The 18,628-nt window shown below is 33.2% G+C and overlaps 1 protein-coding gene across 4 annotated transcripts; it reads right to left on the bottom strand.

Annotated features, from left to right (window-relative positions):
• Positions 1–2,365: 2,365 nt before the first annotated feature.
• LOC125255758 (sushi, nidogen and EGF-like domain-containing protein 1) lies at positions 2,366–11,079 on the bottom strand. Of its 4 annotated transcripts, none has more exons than XM_048171238.1 (11): positions 10,788–11,064; positions 9,039–9,140; positions 8,819–8,932; positions 7,340–7,375; positions 7,046–7,072; positions 6,812–6,945; positions 6,422–6,718; positions 6,249–6,341; positions 6,029–6,167; positions 2,895–2,977; positions 2,366–2,651 (listed from the first exon to the last, which is right to left on the bottom strand). In XM_048171238.1, the coding sequence occupies exons 2-11, from the start codon at positions 9,094–9,096 to the stop codon at positions 2,571–2,573; spliced, it is 1,062 nt and encodes a 353-aa protein (XP_048027195.1). In that variant the 5' UTR covers positions 9,097–9,140; positions 10,788–11,064; the 3' UTR covers positions 2,366–2,570. The 4 variants fall into 4 exon arrangements, with proteins under 4 accessions (XP_048027195.1, XP_048027194.1, XP_048027197.1 ...); XM_048171237.1 differs by having other exon boundaries at positions 9,039–9,185; positions 10,788–11,062; XM_048171240.1 differs by lacking the exon at positions 2,895–2,977 and having other exon boundaries at positions 9,039–9,185; positions 10,788–11,079.
• Between the last annotated feature and the right edge of the window lie 7,549 nt (positions 11,080–18,628).

The following is an 18,628-nucleotide window of genomic DNA, read 5'->3' as shown; positions in this document are numbered from 1 at the left end:
ACATAATGCACCCTCTGAAAGGGATAGTTCACCGAAAAATGAATTAATAAATAAATTTATTCACCCTCATGTCGTTCCAAACCCTTAAGCATGTCATTCATCTGCAAAACAATAAATGAAGATTTTTTTAAATGTAATCTGAGAGATTTCTGTCCCTCCATAGACAGCTATTCAACCTACACTTTGACACTTCAAAAAGTTCAGATCGTAAAACTAACCCATATGAATTCAGTGGTTTAGTCCAAATTTTCTGAAGACTCGATCACTTTATATGATGAACATGAACTATATAAAACTAGCAGCCTAAACATTTATTTAGAAAGTTGAAACTACCACTACAGCTACATAAAATAAAGCATCTCCCCTCACTCATTTAACAGATTCATTATAAGTCCTATAAAGCTTTTCCACCAAAACAACATACTATAGTAAAAATGTTTAAAGGACCTTTTAGTCTTATAAAAAAAGAACTGGAAAGAAAAGGAAAGGCCACTTATCTTTCTTGACGCCACACCCATGTCAAAACAATGCCATGAAGAGAAACGCACAGAAACCTACCGTGGAGTGCATCTTTCTATGGCGATGAACACTGCTAAAATCCAAGCCACTTGCCTAAAACCCAGGTTTGGCACAAACTAAATTGAAACATACTTGGCTACCCACCTAAACAGTCCTCATAGGGCCTCAGATCTCTACAGACTTGAGGAGTGTGCAGCACTTAAAGTGTTATGTCTCCTTATTTCTGACAGATTTTTGACCCACTCTCTGGTTGAATGGAACATTTCAGACATAGATCCCTTTTTTTTCTACTACTACTTTTTTAAAACTTCATTTGTTATGCCACACCTAATCAGGTTTCTTAAGGTGTGCCTTAAACAAAAGAGTGTCAAGTAAAATATTTTATGTCCCAACAACAACTGTTCAACCGACTGTTTCTGCATGTTCTCAACTCCTTGTTTGTACACAAACATACTGGAAAATGTTCTCAAAAAACTACAACAACAACAAAAATCAAATGCATAATCAATTAAACAAGCTTTGAATAAACTTCGAAAAAGCAAGGCAAGGCAAGGCAATTTTATTTGTATAGCACATTTCATACACAATGGTAATTCAAAGTGCTTTATATAAAGAAGAAGAATAAAAATAGAACACAAGGAATAGAAATAACAGTAAAAACAGAGAATTTTGCTATCTGGATGGAAGAGCTAGGAAGTCTTAGGGAGTTTTTGTTGTTGTTGTTGTTGTTGTTGTCCATCAGAGTGGATCTAAACGGATCTATCCATCAGAGCAGATCTGAATGGATCTTCCTCACACGACAGGACTGCTACCTGTTAAGGCACTTCAAACTGATAAACAAAGTTTCAATCTCCCCTTTTGCCAAGACACCTCAAACTGCACCACACAGCCCTAATCCCCCTTCCGGAGATATCTTATCTATGCAACGCAGTTCAAATTTCCCCTTTGGAAAGTGTCCTGACTGTAATCCAACCATGCACCACAGCTCAAATTTCCCCATGGTTTGTCCCCTTATCCAAATTTACCAAATTTTAACCTAATCACAAATGCTTTCTTCCTAATTCTCCCAGCTCTTTCAACAAGACAGCAATATTTAAAATGCATTAAAAGTCAGAAATAACAAGATGATACATAAAAGATATAAAATACATTAAAAATGAAATAAAAACAGGAAAAGGAATTAAAAGAATAAAAATATAATACGTATAAAATAAAATGCAAACGGTTCGGATATAGCACAGTGCTCAATCAGCAAATGCATAGATAAAAAGATGTGTTTTGAGTCTGGATTTGAAAAAGGGAGGAGAAAAACTCTATATCAAACTATAAAGTATTTTTACTTCTAGATGCAAGTGCGATTGCCAACAAAAACAATGTGTCATGCCCTCATTCTCAAAAACCACAAACAAAACTGAAAAATTGTGACCCAGACTGTGTTAAATATCAGGAGTTGGCACTGTGTTAATTTTGCTAATTTATGTTGTGTAAAACCCACTGACATCTGCTGTCCTAAAGTACTATGGTAACATCTGTTTCACAATAACGTCAATGAGAACAATACGTGCAGGTATTTTTGATGGTATTTTTGATGAGTTATGCCTCTGGTAAATGGAGTTGTAGGCGAAGAACAGGTTTAATTGCATTGTTCACATGCTACAGATCAGTTTGATTATTTTAAACCCCTGAAACCTGTTAAAGATGATATGGGAAAACACAAATCATGACAGGACAAAGAAAAAACAGAACAAAACAATGATTATTGTTCACTCTAAATTAGGTTGGAACATATTTGATATATCAATTATTAATTTGATCATATTCACATTGCCATTTTTTATATATAGGCTATATATATATATATATATATATATATATATATATATATATATATATATATATGCTAATTTATATTTGTGTGTAAATGATTAATGTGTTAGAAAAAGTTGAAGGGTGAGAAAATATAAAGGTTTGCTTCCTGCAGAGTGACATTCTTCAGATTCTACATAAATCTTTAAGGACACATTTTTAGGCTTTTAAGAGCCTTCAATATATCACGGCTGTGTCTTTTTGACGTTTCTTAACTTCATCTCAAAGAAACTTGATGCTCCACGATTGACCAGCTCTTGTTTAATCTGAAACAAAGATGGACAGATAGATCAAAATATATTTTATTTCCATTGTACTCTATTGGTTATGGAAGTCTGTAATTAAAAAAAGAGTAATTGTGAGATAGTTTAGAATAAGAAATAAAGTCACTACTGTCTGAAATAAATTCAGAAAGATACAATTACAGATATTTTAAGTATTTTTTCTTTTTTCTCTGAGGCAGAAAAGGGCTTCCATTCAACAACTTTTGCATTAAAAGTGTGACTTACTTGCTTCAAAACATCCTCAATGTTTCCAGTCTGTGTCATGTCTAAAAATGAACTAAGTTTTATTTGAACTCCCAAGACATTTTCTAAAAGGAAACATACAAATAATAAGGCATAATAACACTCACTCACTCATATATATATATATATATATATATATATATATATATATATATATATATATATATATATATATATATACAGTACAGTCCAAAAGTTTGGAACCACTAAGATTTTTAATGTTTTTAAAAGAAGTTTCGTCTGCTCACCAAGGCTACATTTATTTAATTAAAAATACAGTAAAAAAACAGTAATATTGTGAAATATTATTACAATTTAAAATAACTGTTTTCTATTTGAATATATTTCACAAAGTAATTTATTCCTGTGATGCAAAGCTGAATTTTCAGCATCATTACTCAGTCTTCAGTGTCACATGATCCTTCAGAAATCATTCTAATATGCTGATCTGCTGCTCAAGAAACATTTAATGTGTACAATTGTACAAAATATTTGTGTACAATATTTTTTTTCAGGATTATTTGATGAATAGAAAGTTCAAAAGAACAGTGTTTATCTAAAATCTAATTATCGGTAACATTATAAATGTCTTTACTGCCACTTTTGATTGATTTAATGCATCCTTGCTGAATAAAAGTATTCATTTCTTTAATTTCTTTTCAAAAAAATAAAAATAAAAATTCTTACGGACCCCAAACTTTTGAACGGTAGTGTATAATGCTACAGAAGCTTTGTATTTCAGATAAATGCCGTTCTTTTGAATTCATCAAGGAATCCTGAAAAAAAAAGTACACAACTGTTTTCAACATTGAAAATAATCATAAATGTTTATTGAGCAGCAGATGAGCATATTAGAATGATTTCTGAAGGATCGTGTGACACTGAAGACTGGAGTAATGATGCTGAAAATTCAGCTTTGCATCACAGGAATAAATTACTTTGTCAAATATATTTAAATAGTACACAGTTATTTTAAATTGTAATAATATTTCACAATATTACTGTTTTTTACTGTATTTTTTAATTAAATAAATGTAGCCTTGGTGAGCAGACGAAACTTCTTTTAAAAACATAAAAAATCGTAGTGGTTCCAAACTTTTGGACTGTACTGTATATATTTATATATATTTATATATATACACACACACATATACAGTATATGTATATATGAGCAATATCACACTCGTAGCCGTGCTGATATACAGCCATATCGCACGGCTACGAGTGTGATAATGCGTTTATACAACAGTTTGACAACACTAGTGTGTAAATAAATAAGTGTCTTTAAAACCCCCTTTTGTGCAGCACTACTTCCTTCCGCCAAGGATTCAAATCTCTACCGTTACTAATTCTAAAACGTCACTTTAGAATTAGTAACGAAGGAACGATGAGTCGCTTCATTGAAACTCATTGAATTTTGTACAGTATAGCGAGAGAGAGAGAGAGAGAGAGAGAGAGATCGCCTGTGAGAGTAGGCTATTACCTGTCTGATATATTGCATTACATTCATTCTTCAAGTCGATGTCCATAATATTATTAAGCTTGTTTCCACTAACAGAATAAAAAATAAAAAAAGGTAATTACGACATACTTTAACTTTTTATCTCGCTATTCGGACTTTATTTTCCTCGCAAATGTGAGTTTACATAATTGTGATTTGATAATCGCAATTGAAAGATATAAAGTCAGAACTGCGTGATATAAACTCGCAATTCTGATGTTTTCTCGCAATTGCGAGTTTATACCTCACAATTCTAAGAAAAAAAAAAGAATTGCAAGATATAATCTCTCAAATGCCAGAAAAAGTCTTAATTCCGAGAAAAAAAGGTCAGGATTGCATGATATAAACTCGCAATTCTGACTTTTTTTCTCACAATTCTAACTTTTTTTATATCAAAATTATATAAACATAACAATTTTGAATTGTGAGATAAAAGATACCTTTTTATTTATTATTCAGTGGCGGAAACAAGATTCCATAGTTTATTGCCATGACTTAACAATAAAATCAGTTTTTCATATGAACTCTTAATCATCCATTATGACAAAGTGTTCTCCTTGCCAGTGTCAATCATTGGAACTATTTTAATGTTTTGTTTTACTATTTGAAAATAAAAATATTAGTCAAAGACAAAGTCAATGAACAACAAAGAAATCCATAACACGTAATAAAATATGTGGCAGGTCTATTGGTCTACATTTACACTCTCCATTTGTCTGTTTATAAAGACTATTAAAAAAATCAGTCTTCTTGTATTTTACTACAATTCAGTATGTGATTCTTAAGTGGGGGTCATTTTTTAGGATTCTTTACCTAACCTAAGTCTCTGAGATCCTGACACCTTGCACTTCTGGAGACTCCAGGTAGGTTGCAGTTGTGGAAAATGGTGGCGCTGGTCTTGCTTTAACTTTGCAGTTTCTAGTATTGCATTAGTATTGCATCCTTCTCATGAGCATTTAATCATTTTTGACTTTTCAGTCTAAGTTATTTATTTATTTATTTTTTTGGCTCATTTTATCTGTAAGAGAAAACCTGCCTAATAATTATGCACAGCTGAATATAAGGCATTTTTCATTTCCAGCCTTCATGAACAAGTATGGAATATGGAATTGGTAAAATGTGCTTGGAAAAAAATATGATCAGAAAATCAACTTGCATAATAATTATGCATGCACTGTAGTTAGCAAGTTACTGAATTTAGCTGCTTACCAGTTAACATTCACTGCATGCATTTGAGAAGTTAATAACATTAGCTAACTGCTGCAAGTGGCAACACAAGACTAAACATCATTGAAAATACTACTCCATGTGTCAAAACTCAGCAGTCCTGAACATCACACTTTCTGCAACTAATGGTGATTGTTTTGGGCCAGTGATAAAGTTCTCGACTAAAGAAAAACCGAAGAACTTTTAAAAAAATTATTTTCCAGGACAAAAAACAAGACTTTCCAGGACATTTTACATTTTCTCTAATTTCCCATGTGTTTTCCAGGACTGGAAAATTTGCCATTTTTCTAGGTTTTCAAGGTTTTCCAGGACGAGTGGGAACCCTGTGTATAAATATATATAAATTGAAAATACACATTATTTTTGATAAAAAAACAAAAAGTCCTACCTGTTCCGTTGTTCACAAGAAAAGCCCAACGACCCGGGACATCTACATTAGTCGTGTTCTTGAGGTTTAGGATGGAGAAGCCAGCATTTTCATAATGAATGACATGGTAGTCAGTGGAGTTTATGGTGTCATATCCAACCTATTAAAACCACAAAAAATGTTATGCATAGATACAGAGTGAGTATAGAATATTATTTAAATCCTGTGATGTTTGTTTTACCTCCAATGGAAAATATGACACACAGTCACCATAATTCATCAGAATGAAAGAAAAACCACCTCCTGAAATTAAAACCGCTTGAAAGGTGATTGTCTGAAAAGAAAAGAAACAACATAATAATTCATATTCTACACAGTCTGTGACCTTGTGCCTGAAAAAGAAAAACTATTTACCGGTGCTGAGCGAAGATTAAATACATTAATGTCCCCCGTGTTAGCATAGTCCCATGTTGCAACAAAGACTGAAGAAGCAGTGAAGCCAATATGAGGGAAATACTGGTTTATATCCTGAGTGGCGCGAGTGAGCACACTTCCACTCGTGTACTGCTGATACCAGTATTTGCCCAATCCAATGTCATCAAGATCAGTCCAGAACGGAGCAATGAAATCTTCAGCTCCATGTATGGGAATGATGATAGGGTCAGCTTCTTGTACAGGCTGGTTGAAGGTAAGGAGTCCATTATTATTAACCTGAAATAAGAGAAATCAGTTCAAATCCACCAGTAAAGTATGCACCGGCTTATTTGCATTTATATCAGACTGCAACAGGAAATGGATTCTCACATATATATAGTTGTACTTGCGGCCAAAGTACGTAAATGGAGTGGAGAAGGTAAAATTTACAAAGGTTTCATAACCAGTTTCAAGCTGTTCACCGTCTCCTGCCGCTAAGCCGAATGGATAGAATATCGCTGGTGCTACAAATAGAATCAACACAAAAAACACAAATGAAAATGTAAGCAGTAATTACGTCAATTCCAACATGAACACAAAATTAATTCAAAAGTCAATAAATACCTGTCCATGCAGTTGTTGTTGGAGTGGCTGTTAAAGAAAAAGATTATTCAATTATGAAACACTTCTGTAAAGTACATTAAAACACATTGCATAGTCATATGATGAGTCGTTTATCAGTCGCAGCATTATTACTTTTTGAGACTGTGGTGTTTGCTGAAAGAATACAAATACCAACACCATTAAATACTTCATAATCTCACTTGACGAGGGCAGTTTTCTGTCATGTGTTGATGTATTTTCAATTGAAACAAGAAGTTAAGAGTATTTGATTGCAATTCAAAGGTCTTTAATTACTTGTCAGTGGTGTTGTTGTAGGTTCTACTGTAGTGCCTGTTAAAAAAAAAAAAAACATTCAATTAATAATTAATTGTGTTTTTTTTTTTTATATGTCTATATAGTTTCTAAAAAATTTTATTTCATTCATTTACTAATTTTAGTATTTCATTTAGACTACATGAAAAACAGAAATGTTGCCTTGGCAACTAACTGAAATAAAATACTTATTCTGTTAATGTTTATTTTATTTTATTTAATGAAAATCTTAGCATGTTGCTAATGTACTGTTAAATGTGGTTAAAGTTACCATAGTTTATTACAGTATTCACAGAGACAAGAGAGTGGTCGCTATTTTCATTTTTAAACACTTGCAGTCTGTATAATTCATAAACTTCATTCTTTATAAATCTCTCCAACAGTGTAGCATTAGCCCGTTAGCCACAGAGCACTATCAAACTCATTCAGAATCAAATGTAAACATCCAAATAAATACTATACTCACAGGAATCGATGCATGCATGCAGCATGAATGACGAACATCTTGTAAAGATCCATTTGAGGGTTATATTAGCTGTGTGAACTTTGTTTATGCACTGTATAACTGCACTTATAGTCGAGAGCTCGGGAGGGCGGGGAGCGTGAGCATTTAAAGGGGTCGCAGCCTGAATCGGTGCATAGTTAATGATGCCCCAAAATAGGCAGTTAATTAAAAATTAATTTTAAAAAAATCTATGGGGTATTTTGAGCTGAAACTATTTAATTAATAATCAGTTGTCATTTTATTTATTAATATATCAAATGTTATTTGTTAGTTGTTACTTGATTATTATTAATTTACAGTGCACAGCATAAATGAGTACACCCCTGAAACTTCTGAAAGTCAGCAATTACTCAATTACTTAGGAGACATGTTAGGGTTCTTTAGCGATATAATGTTCCAGCAAGTCTGCTTAATCAATTACCAAAGAAGCATGTCAAAATTATTCAGGATAAATAAAATCATAAAATGCTGTGTAGCGAAAAGGAGTCAACCCTTCTAAAAGTTACAACTGGTGTAAGTTTAAGGCAATGTTTGATCAACAGGTAAGTATGTTGAACCAAACATATAAAGAGAAGTAATTTCTTGACAATTAAAAGTGTTAAAACTGACATATTTCTCAGTTTTTATTATGTATATGTTTAATACATTTTAGTTTTGCCATCTTTCCATGAATTGTATTAGTGATCATAAAGAAAATACATTTTTTGTATTTGTTCAGAGGGGGTGTACTCCTTTATGCTGTGCAATGAATGTCATTTTATGTTACAGAATATACAGAATACTTAAGTCTGAGCATTGAAACATAATCGACTAAAATTATTCAAAAGCTTTTACAGTCACACTCTCAGGCTAATAGAAGACCGATATCTTCTAGCGTCTGGGTTCGGATATAATATATCTGATATTTCTAATGTGGAGATCTATCTGATCAAACAAATTCAAAGGTCTATATTTACCTATAGCCTGTGTTGTTGCTGGTTCTGCTGTTGTTGTGTCAGCTGATGTTTGAGTTGTTGCTGGTTCTGCTGTTGTTGTATCAGCTGATGTTTGAGTTGCTGTTTGTGCCCTGGCTGTTAAAAGAAAAGAGATTATTAAATTCAGAATCACAAAATTGTATATTTATATTGCCTTTGCCACATTAAGACAAGTGATAATCAAACAGAACCTAAACCTTACTCAGTGCCACGACTGATAAGAGCACCAGCAGAACCTGTGAAACTGGAGACAATCTCATGATGAGGAAGTCAGAGATTAAACCTGCATGCAGGAGTCCTTCTTCTGTAATCAGGCGAGATTTATAATTCTCACTAAACTGATGTTAATCTTGAAAAATTGAAATAATAATAATTGTTAGAAATTAAATATTTTCAACATCAAAATATGACTGTAGGAGTCACTTTCAAAGCTGTTTGGAAAAAAAACATTTAAATATTCTAAAGGTCCCACTTTATACTAGACATCTTTAACAACAAATTCCACATTTAAAATGAATGACATTATTTAGTACATTTGGTTTGCCAACAAAAATTATACACAACTGTACACAGCAGATTTATCAAATAATTTACTTTTTTTTATTTTTTTATAACAGTTCAAGAATCAATATAAAGTGTAACTGAATTCCACATTCAAGCCTAATTTACAGAGCCCCTAATGGTGGTGGAAAAAATATGAAATGGGTGGAAAAATAAGACAAATGTGACAATGGACCACAAAAAAAAAAAAAATTGAAAATACAACTATTTGAAAATCTGGAATCTGAGGGTGCAAAAAAATCTAAATATTGAGAAAATTGCATGGGTATATTGCGCATAACCTGATATTGCTGAGTTCAACATGTTCCTGGGTCAACATTTTTGTTGATCCTGGAACAACATTCAAATCAACCAATCAGATTTGAGGGACAAGTTTACAGATTATGTTAGGCTTAAAATCATGAACTGGTGCTTCTACATCAGTGTTATTTATCTATCATTTCCCTCTGATTTTTGGGATAACTTATGGGTAGGGTTAGGTTTAGGGGTAGGAATAGGGTTAAGACTAAATTTTCAGACTAGAATGTTGTTCCAGGATCAACGAAATATGTTGACCCAGGAATGCATCTAACTCAGCAATATCAGGACGTGCGGTATATTACCAATAGCCAACAATACATTGTATGGGTCAAAATTATCGATATTAAGTAAAGATCATGTGCCATGAAGATATTTTGTACATTTCCTACTGTAAATATATCAAAAATGTATTTTTGTGAGTGGATATGCATTGCTAAGGAATTCATTTGGACAACCTGAAAGGCAAGTTTTTCAATATTTTGATTTTTTTGCACCCTCAGATTCCAGATTTTCAAATAGTTGTATCTCTGCCAAATATTGTCTTATCCTAACTTATTTATTCAGCTTTCAGATTATGTACAGGCCTTAATTAAAAAAAAAAAAAACAAAAACGACCCTTATGACTGGTTTTGTGGTCTAGGGTCACAAATGTTTTGTGTTCCCCTAAAAAACTTTGCATTCGCTCGCAAAATGTTTGCATAGCCCTGAAAAAAAACGTGTTTGCTCGTATTACCTTTGCAATCAGTTGCAAAAACAGTTGCTCGCCAAATAATATTTCCTCCTATCTCATGTTTATTTTCTTCACAAATTCCCTTTAGGGGGTCCATACCAATTACATCTGCTATATACCTTGGCAGAAGAATTATTTAATTCTGAACATTACTAAAGGCAATATTTATTGAACACATATTGTTGTTTTATAAAATCATTAACACATACTTGTTTTGCTATTGACTTTGCTTTATATTTATTTATTATATTTATAGCAAAATATACCCCCATATTATAATATTCCATTACACAAATAAGGATAAATTGTGAGAGAATACAGCTTATGGAGTGTAACATTACATAGAAAGATTTGACTTACCCCTCTAAGCTGCTCTTGCACCTGCTGTTTGTGAACAGGAAGTTTCACTGTTTTTAAATGTTTCCCAGCAGGGAAAACACGTCCTGGAATGGAAGAAAGTTTGTTGGAACACAGCCAGAAATTCTTTAAAAAAAAAAAACCACACACAAAAAACCCAAGAATCTCAGCAACCCGGTTTGACTGAAAAGTCTTTCCTTCAGAAATAATCTCACATTTACTGCAGATAGTAAAAATACTTTATATAGTTTTGTATACACTTCTTCATCTCTATTAACTAACAGAACTGCAACATACTGTGTCGATACCATTACCCTGCACAATGATACTATCACAATACTATTTACTGTGGGTTTACACATCAAGCGTCTATCACAAGGCGGGGCTCACTATTCACTGAAGGCGAGTGTGAATTCCAAACATTATGTCTATGATTCCAAAGCTACGCTTTTAGTTTTTAGAGTGTGTGTGTGTGGCAAGATATAAGTAGCTAAACATTTAATATTTGACAACTATTTACGATATGTTTAGTGACCCACAGTAAGATACAGAGATACAGAGATTTTAATGTAATTTCACCATTTTGAATTGAACTTATGCTTTCTTTTATTTATTTATTTAGACATATTAGACAAACAAGAGTGAATGTGTGCATTATTTTAATATTACTTGCAAAGAGTTTAAATGGATTACTTCACAACTATATCCCAGCCAACATGTCCATGTGGGCCCCATATGGGTTTTTGATGGGCTGTCACTTGGGCCCTGCATGGGCAACCCAAGTGGGGCCCGTAGAATTTTGTCTATCGGCTCCACACAGGCCCCATGTGTGTTATCCCATAGGGGCTCATGATGGGTCCATAGTGGGCTCTAAGTGGGGCTCATTTGTGTGTTCATTATAGGGGCCCACATGGGTCACATATGGGTTCTAATAAATGGGGCCAATGTGGGCCACATACAGAACCCTTATGGGACCCAGAAGGGTGATAACACTGGACCCACAAATGGCCCCTCTATGGGGTTTTTGTGGGACCACAGTGGGTGAGAACTGGGCCCCATTTATATTTCTTTTTTATTTCTGTAGGTGAAATTAATGTGCTTTAATGTGCTCATTTGCAAAAGAAACTTATGTTTTAGTAAACCTGTACCTGACTTAATATAATTTAAATTACATGAAAAAATATTTGTACTGTGAAGAAAATGACTTTCAACTCAGAATTTGTAAACCACCTTTTTATTGATCATAAGAAGAAAAATAAAAGTTCAATAAAACAGGATAAGAGCATTGAAAATTCTTCAGTCCATCACTCCTGGGTTGGGGCAGACCCATCAGCTTCATATCTAAAGAACAATAATGAGAGAAAAAAAAGAGAAAAGACAATTATTTTAAAATACTATCAAATCATTAACAGGAGCACTCTCTTAAAAAGCATGCATGATTATGATCAAGCCATGCCAGTACTTTATATTTCTGTCCAAATGGTTAAAGTAACAAAGGGAGATTTCTACTACTGAAAGGAATATGAACGAGTTTATTAATTTAATGTAACTTTCAAAAGATGATTTTATTATACATTACAACTGTTAACTTTTAACTATTTTTTAATACAAAGTAATGCACGTGTATTATTATTATCTTTTTATGTATTCATATCTTGTAACACGTGTGTGTGGAAATTGATGCGTTATGACTGCGGAACATTTGTGGACGTTTAAAATTGTGCAAAACCATCTCGCACCCTGCTGAGGCCCTGTTATAAAACATACAAACAGTATTGCTTTAATTTAACATGAATAGTTAGCATGTTACTACCTTGAAACCGATAACGATGTTTATTTTGATATGTGATGATAATGGCGCTCTGATCCAGGTGTTCTTCATGAATTAACGGCGCACGACCAAGTGTAGCTGCACATCCCCCTCTGGTGGTGAACATGATCACTACACAATTACTCCGATAAACCAGCAGTCCGCTGTATGCTGGTCGGGCTTTTTAGCAATGCGGGTTGTTTTGAACGAGCTATAAAACATTTTCGGGGGCAGCTCCAGTTGGGGACAGAACACCGAAAACCGGGTCTGGTCACCCTATTATTATTATTTTGTCCATATTGCACACCTAGCACGTAACTTGGTGCAAAAGATCTGTCTCTGTAGTTTAATTGCGTTTAGCTTCGCTAAGTTTGTTAAAATTGGACTCTTACGTTACTAAATAATAAATAAAATAAAAATAAAAACTATAAAAAATTATACAATTATATAAAAACAACATCACTGGTTAATATAAAATGAAATATGCATATCTTACCTTGAGATTTTCGAGAGAGCAGAGGGCTGTTGCATAAAAGATGCTAAGAAAAGCGAGGATTAAACTCCAAAACCTGACTTGAATTAACCTAACAAATGAGTTGAGGCTAAAGCGGTTTCATAAAAGGTAATTTAAGTTCATGCAGTCCCGCTAATTCGATCCAGGTTCACCTAGTCAAGATAATTTCGCGTGCACGGTTTTTTTAAGCAGCCCTAAAGGTCGATCATGGATCAAATCGATCCACTATAGGAAACGGCATACATTTTGTGCTATTTTATGCGTTTGAGACATGGTGTTTTCCTCAGTGCATAACTTACTTTTCACAAGTTTATTCTCCATCTGTAAATGTTAGAAAGTCATGCAAATATTTCCATTTTGAGGCTAAACTTCACAGTGAACGAGCGCTGCTGCGCGCATGCGCGCTAAACAGACGGGACGCAATAGAAGCGCAGTAATTCTAAAATATACATTTCGCTAAAATATTTGATGTTGGACATTAAATGTGCCTTATGTACACTTTCAAACCTACAAGTAAGTGTATTTTTATGATAGTAACTGTAAATGGACTATTGTAATGGGGTAAATCAATATACTTTGGGACAATTACTGAGTTTAGATTCATCTTACCAATTAAAATTTAGTCTGTGCATATTCATTTTAATTTTTAATTTCTGCTCTTCTAATAACCATAAAGAGTACTGTCAAACAAAACCAGAGAGAAATGTATTCATATATTTTAAAACAATCTAATTAAATATTGGGCACAAAACATTTAGCCAGTAAGAAAGGAAAACCTATAATATATAATATATATAATATATATATATATATATATATATATATATATATAAAATTCAGGTTGATTAGGACACTTTTTCCCAGTCTTTTCAATAGCAAAAAGTGTCCTAATCAACCTGAATTCCATATATGAGACCAGAGTATAGATTAAATATGGGCCTTGGAAAAGGCTAGCTGACTTTATTGTGCTTTGACTACAGTGGGTAGTTTCAGTGTGGACAACAACCATGCATGCCACTTCAGCAGGCTGTATCTTACTCTGTCACTCTTCTCATAGCTTTTGCTGGCTCTGAAACACTCACTTGGTATTTCTCCTGCTCTTTGTCTAGCAAAAAAATCACTCATCACTTAATGAAAGCTTACAAATGAAGGCCTGATTGTTTCAGGGGCCTTGTCACAGGTTTATTGATTTTGAATTTCTGTGTTACTTTTGCTATATTTTCACACTTAAAACAATGATTTGGTAATCCTCTTGTATTCTTCTGTGCTAAGAAATAAGTCTCCTGACAGTTCTCTCCCAAGTGCTTCCATTGTTGTCAGCATTAAGTCTGAGACTGATTCAGTGGGCTATATAACACTTAATTTTTAAGAAATTACTTCTCTTTAAATGTTTTGTTTCTCATCATACTTACCTTTTAATAAAATATTAAAATAATAAAAATGTCTTAAACTTACACCAATATATATTTTTATTTAGCACAATTTAGTAAATGTGTGTATTATATATATATATATATATATATATATATATGTTATAGCATATATGTTAATAAAGTCAAATAATTGTATGTGAGAGAGTCAGTTGTAATATCATTGCGTTACTATTGGTCAGTGTTAGAGGAGCTCAGCTTAGCCTGGTTGTTAGCCTGCTCCGGAGCAGGCTAGCTGCAAAGTGTAAATCTCCATAGTAACTTAATGTAGATTAATTTAGCCTCCCTTCATGCAACCGAGTCAGGGCTAAATTCAGCCAGGATAACTGGAAAATCCCAGCTTAATCCCTTATCTTGCTTTTGTGCAATACCCCCCAGGGCTGCGTTCAGCCCCGATAAAACGTTGCAAAACGTTTTTTAAACGGAAACGGTGGTGCGTTGAACACCCCGTTGTGATGACGAAAGAGATGTAACTATGGCAGCTGAGAAGGCCATTCTTTGTGTTCTTTTTGAAGAATTTTCGGAGCCTGATGAAATCGGTATAAATACGTGTTTAATACTGCAAAATACGCTCGATGTTACAGTCACTGCCCTGCTGTCCAGAATAAAAGAGGACATCCCAATCGAGTGAAGGGATTTGTGGAAACTTCTAATTATTGTGATACAACATTTGCCTTTGTTTATGAAAGTTTATGAAAGTATCACTCCACAATACAATAGCAAAATAGTATAGGCCTAGTATTTTTTATGTTACATTAATCAGTGTCTAGCACACATTCGGATATGGACCAGAATCTGTGTGTGTCGACTTTGTTGTATGTGTGTGTTATTATTTTGTGTCTTGCAGTTGTGAGTTGAAATAAATGATATTTAGACAGAAATTCATCTTCATCACTTAAAGAAGTTCCAGATCTATACTTGTGCTCTTATTGAAGTTATTTTGCCATAATTTTAAAGTTATTTTTATTAATGTAAATACACACTGTGCTCCTTCCTCTGTGCAATGCGTCTTCCACAATATACTTGGGGGCGTGCTGGAAGGAGCCCAGAAGGGAGGGGGTATGAATTTAGCTGTCTTTAAAACAGTTGTTGTTAATTACATTTTAATTATGTATTGATATATAAATAAATTTACGAGTTTTTTATACATTTTTTTGTCTACCCTGCCTTTAATACCGCGTGGTTTAAATGTATGTTGATGCTGATTGGGTTGACATTTTTGACACACCCACCAAACAAGAGAAAACATATCTCAAACCTGTTGCACACCGTTTCCAGGAAACATGTCGTTCAAACCGCAGCAAAACGTTGCGCACCGGTTTGAGCTTGAACGTGCCCCAGTTTAAATTAGAGAAGCACCAATATATTGGCCAATAATAGGTACCGGCCAATAAAAGCAAATTTCCACACTATCGGCCGATAGTTTAAAAATAGCCGTAGTCAGGGCCAATATATCCTGTGAATCAAAAGAGGGCAGGAAAATGCACTGAATTTGTGCTTTGTGTAAAGAAACCAGATTGATGTTCAATATTAATAGTAATTATATGAATGAATAACATTCAGAAAGTTAAGAAATAGTAATTTACTCTTCAGAATTTAATGTGTGTTAATATTAATTTGAGTAATGTGTTTGTTTATAACTGACACCAGTTGACTCTGAAAAAAAGTATGATGTAATAATTGTAATAATTTTGTAATAATTTAAAATATAATGAAATTAAATTATCATTCATTTAAAAGAAGGTATAAAAGGCAGAACCCCCGGAAGATATATAATAAGCTGTCGGTATCGGTGGAGAAATTTAATATCCGTGCATCTCTAGTTTAAATGCTAATGAATGGTTTACTCATACTCTTAGGACTAAAAAATGACAAAAGAATGGAAATGTTTATATCATACCAACAGATAATTTTAGGCAATGTTAACAGTTTTTAATGTAGCCTATAAATATGTGATGCTTCAGAAATCTAGTCTAGTTTCACCGTCAAGTGCAATTAATACCTATACGTCCAAAACCCCGTATCAACCATATTAATTGAAAACAACATGAACACTCACAACACACCAGCACGCTGTAGGCTGAAAATGTAAAAATCTATTTGATATGATTCGTATCGTTGTGAATTGGTGGATCTGAATGATGAGTAAACGTAGCTACCTACCAAATCAACATGAGGAGAGAGTGCTTCAGTTTGTGAGTATCTGAGAATATGAAATAGGCTACCATAAACTATTTTTGAAATAACTTAAAAAAATTTGCATTCAGAATTAATTTTATTCTCACAACTAAAGATTAAGAAAACATCACTATCAACTGTAATAAAAAATGTTGATATTGCCGAACTATTTTGCTATTATGCGCTTGCGCCACCTGCTGGTGAGACAGACTAACAACAAATGGGGATTATGAATCGGCACTCTACTCTACTGCTTTTCCTTCAGTTCCCGGATGTGAAATGTTGAATTTTCTGTCGAATTTGAATCCGTGTATCATGGCAAAGAATATAGGCTACACTAACAAGAAGCGACACTCAATAGAACGTTCCATTGAAACGCCGGCGCCCAGCAGCAGCCCTGCGTTTCCGACATTTTGGGTGAAATCCAACCTGAACGATGACAACACAGAATAAAATACTATCACTAGTGATCATCAAATCCTTTTAACAGTTTATTTTACACACTTTGTGTTTAAGTCTTCCACTTTTTTCACAAACCTTTGCTCACTAGAAACCCAGCCAGTTTGGGTTAAAATTCTTTGAAGTTCAAGTATTAGCATTATAAACACTCAAATAAATGAAATTAAATTAAGGACATGCATCAAAAAAAATTGGGAATGTTGGGCAATAAATAGGCTATATGAATATAACAGCTTGATTTAGCAGTTTTGTCTAATGTCCTAATTTAAAGCAAAAGCGTCCAAAAGTGGGAATTATGAGATAACGGACACAGCAATGCATCATGTATTATAAGATCATTATGTTTGTAGCATGATCCATTAAAACATACAATATATATATATATATATATGTAGGCCTACCTTAGTGAAAAAAAAGTATACTAAGTATACTTGCAGCAAGACTAATTATTAGTATATTTCAAGTGTGTTAATGATTAGTTCATTTAAAGTGTGCTATTTTGAAACAACTAATTTTGTACTAAGTATATTTAAGTTGAAATTAAGTAGTATTAAAATACAACTTTAAGTATATTTAGTATACTTATGTGTACTAAATTGGAACAACTTCAAGTATACTTAGTACACTTTAAGTATATGTCTGTGTAGGGACTAATTACATGCTTGATTAGTGATATTAAAGTGTACTTAATTTGTGTTATAAGTATACTTTGTGTTAAAAGTATAATTTTTTGTTATAATATACATTGTATTATAAGTATACTTTATTTCTGTTATAAGTATACTTTTATTTGTGTTATAGGTATACTTTATTTCTGTTATGAGTACACTTTGTGTTATAAGTACACTTTATTTGTGATTTAAGTACATTACAAAATAATTACGAGTGTCTTCAGAAACACAAGCAATATACAATGAATATATTATTTTACAGGTAATAGTACTGTATGCTCAGTATCTTTGGCTTATTCCAAATATTAAACATTACACACTTTGCAGTCAATAACAATACACTTTGTTATTACTTATACTTTGTATAATATAGTCAACATTTGAAGCGGATCAAAACCTTTAATCAAAGTTGTCCTAAATTTTTTTTTGATAAATTCTGTATCAGAATGGCATGTCGATATTGTTTTCGGTACATAGTCAAGCATAAAACACTTTATGAATTAATATCGTACAGAATACGGGCCGATATGACCAATCATATGAATGTTTTGGTGCTGCATACAAACGTGCCATAAACCACCACACAAAAACTCAAAAAGGAGATATCAAGCCGAAATATCGCTCTCCGTTTGTTAACGAAAATAAAATAAAGTTTGTTAACTGGTAGACTACAACTCACCTCCCAATAGCAGCACTTTTCTCCGGTTCTTTCAGGATCGCGTAGGCCATTAAATTCCCGGTTGTCGTCGCCATCACGGTCAGGCTGCGATGTCACTTGATTG

This window comes from Megalobrama amblycephala, linkage group LG20 (genome assembly GCF_018812025.1).
Source record: "Megalobrama amblycephala isolate DHTTF-2021 linkage group LG20, ASM1881202v1, whole genome shotgun sequence".
Taxonomy (NCBI): Eukaryota; Metazoa; Chordata; class Actinopteri; order Cypriniformes; family Xenocyprididae; genus Megalobrama; species Megalobrama amblycephala.
Note: the sequence above shows the minus strand (reverse complement) of the source record. Positions and strands in the feature narration are given on the sequence as shown.

What these genes read in the sequence shown, in the direction of transcription:
- LOC125255758 (XM_048171238.1), bottom strand. Translation starts at nt 9,096, where the DNA reads ATGAGATTGTCTCCAGTTTCACAGGTTCTGCTGGTGCTCTTATCAGTC. An exon ending in TTAATCTTCGCTCAGCACCG is followed by an intron (nt 6,342 to 6,421) that starts GTAAATAGTTTT and finishes TTTTCTTTTCAG; the next exon opens with ACAATCACCTTTCAAGCGGT. An exon ending in TCTTGTGAACAACGGAACAG is followed by an intron (nt 2,978 to 6,028) that starts GTAGGACTTTTT and finishes GTTTCCTTTTAG; the next exon opens with AAAATGTCTTGGGAGTTCAA.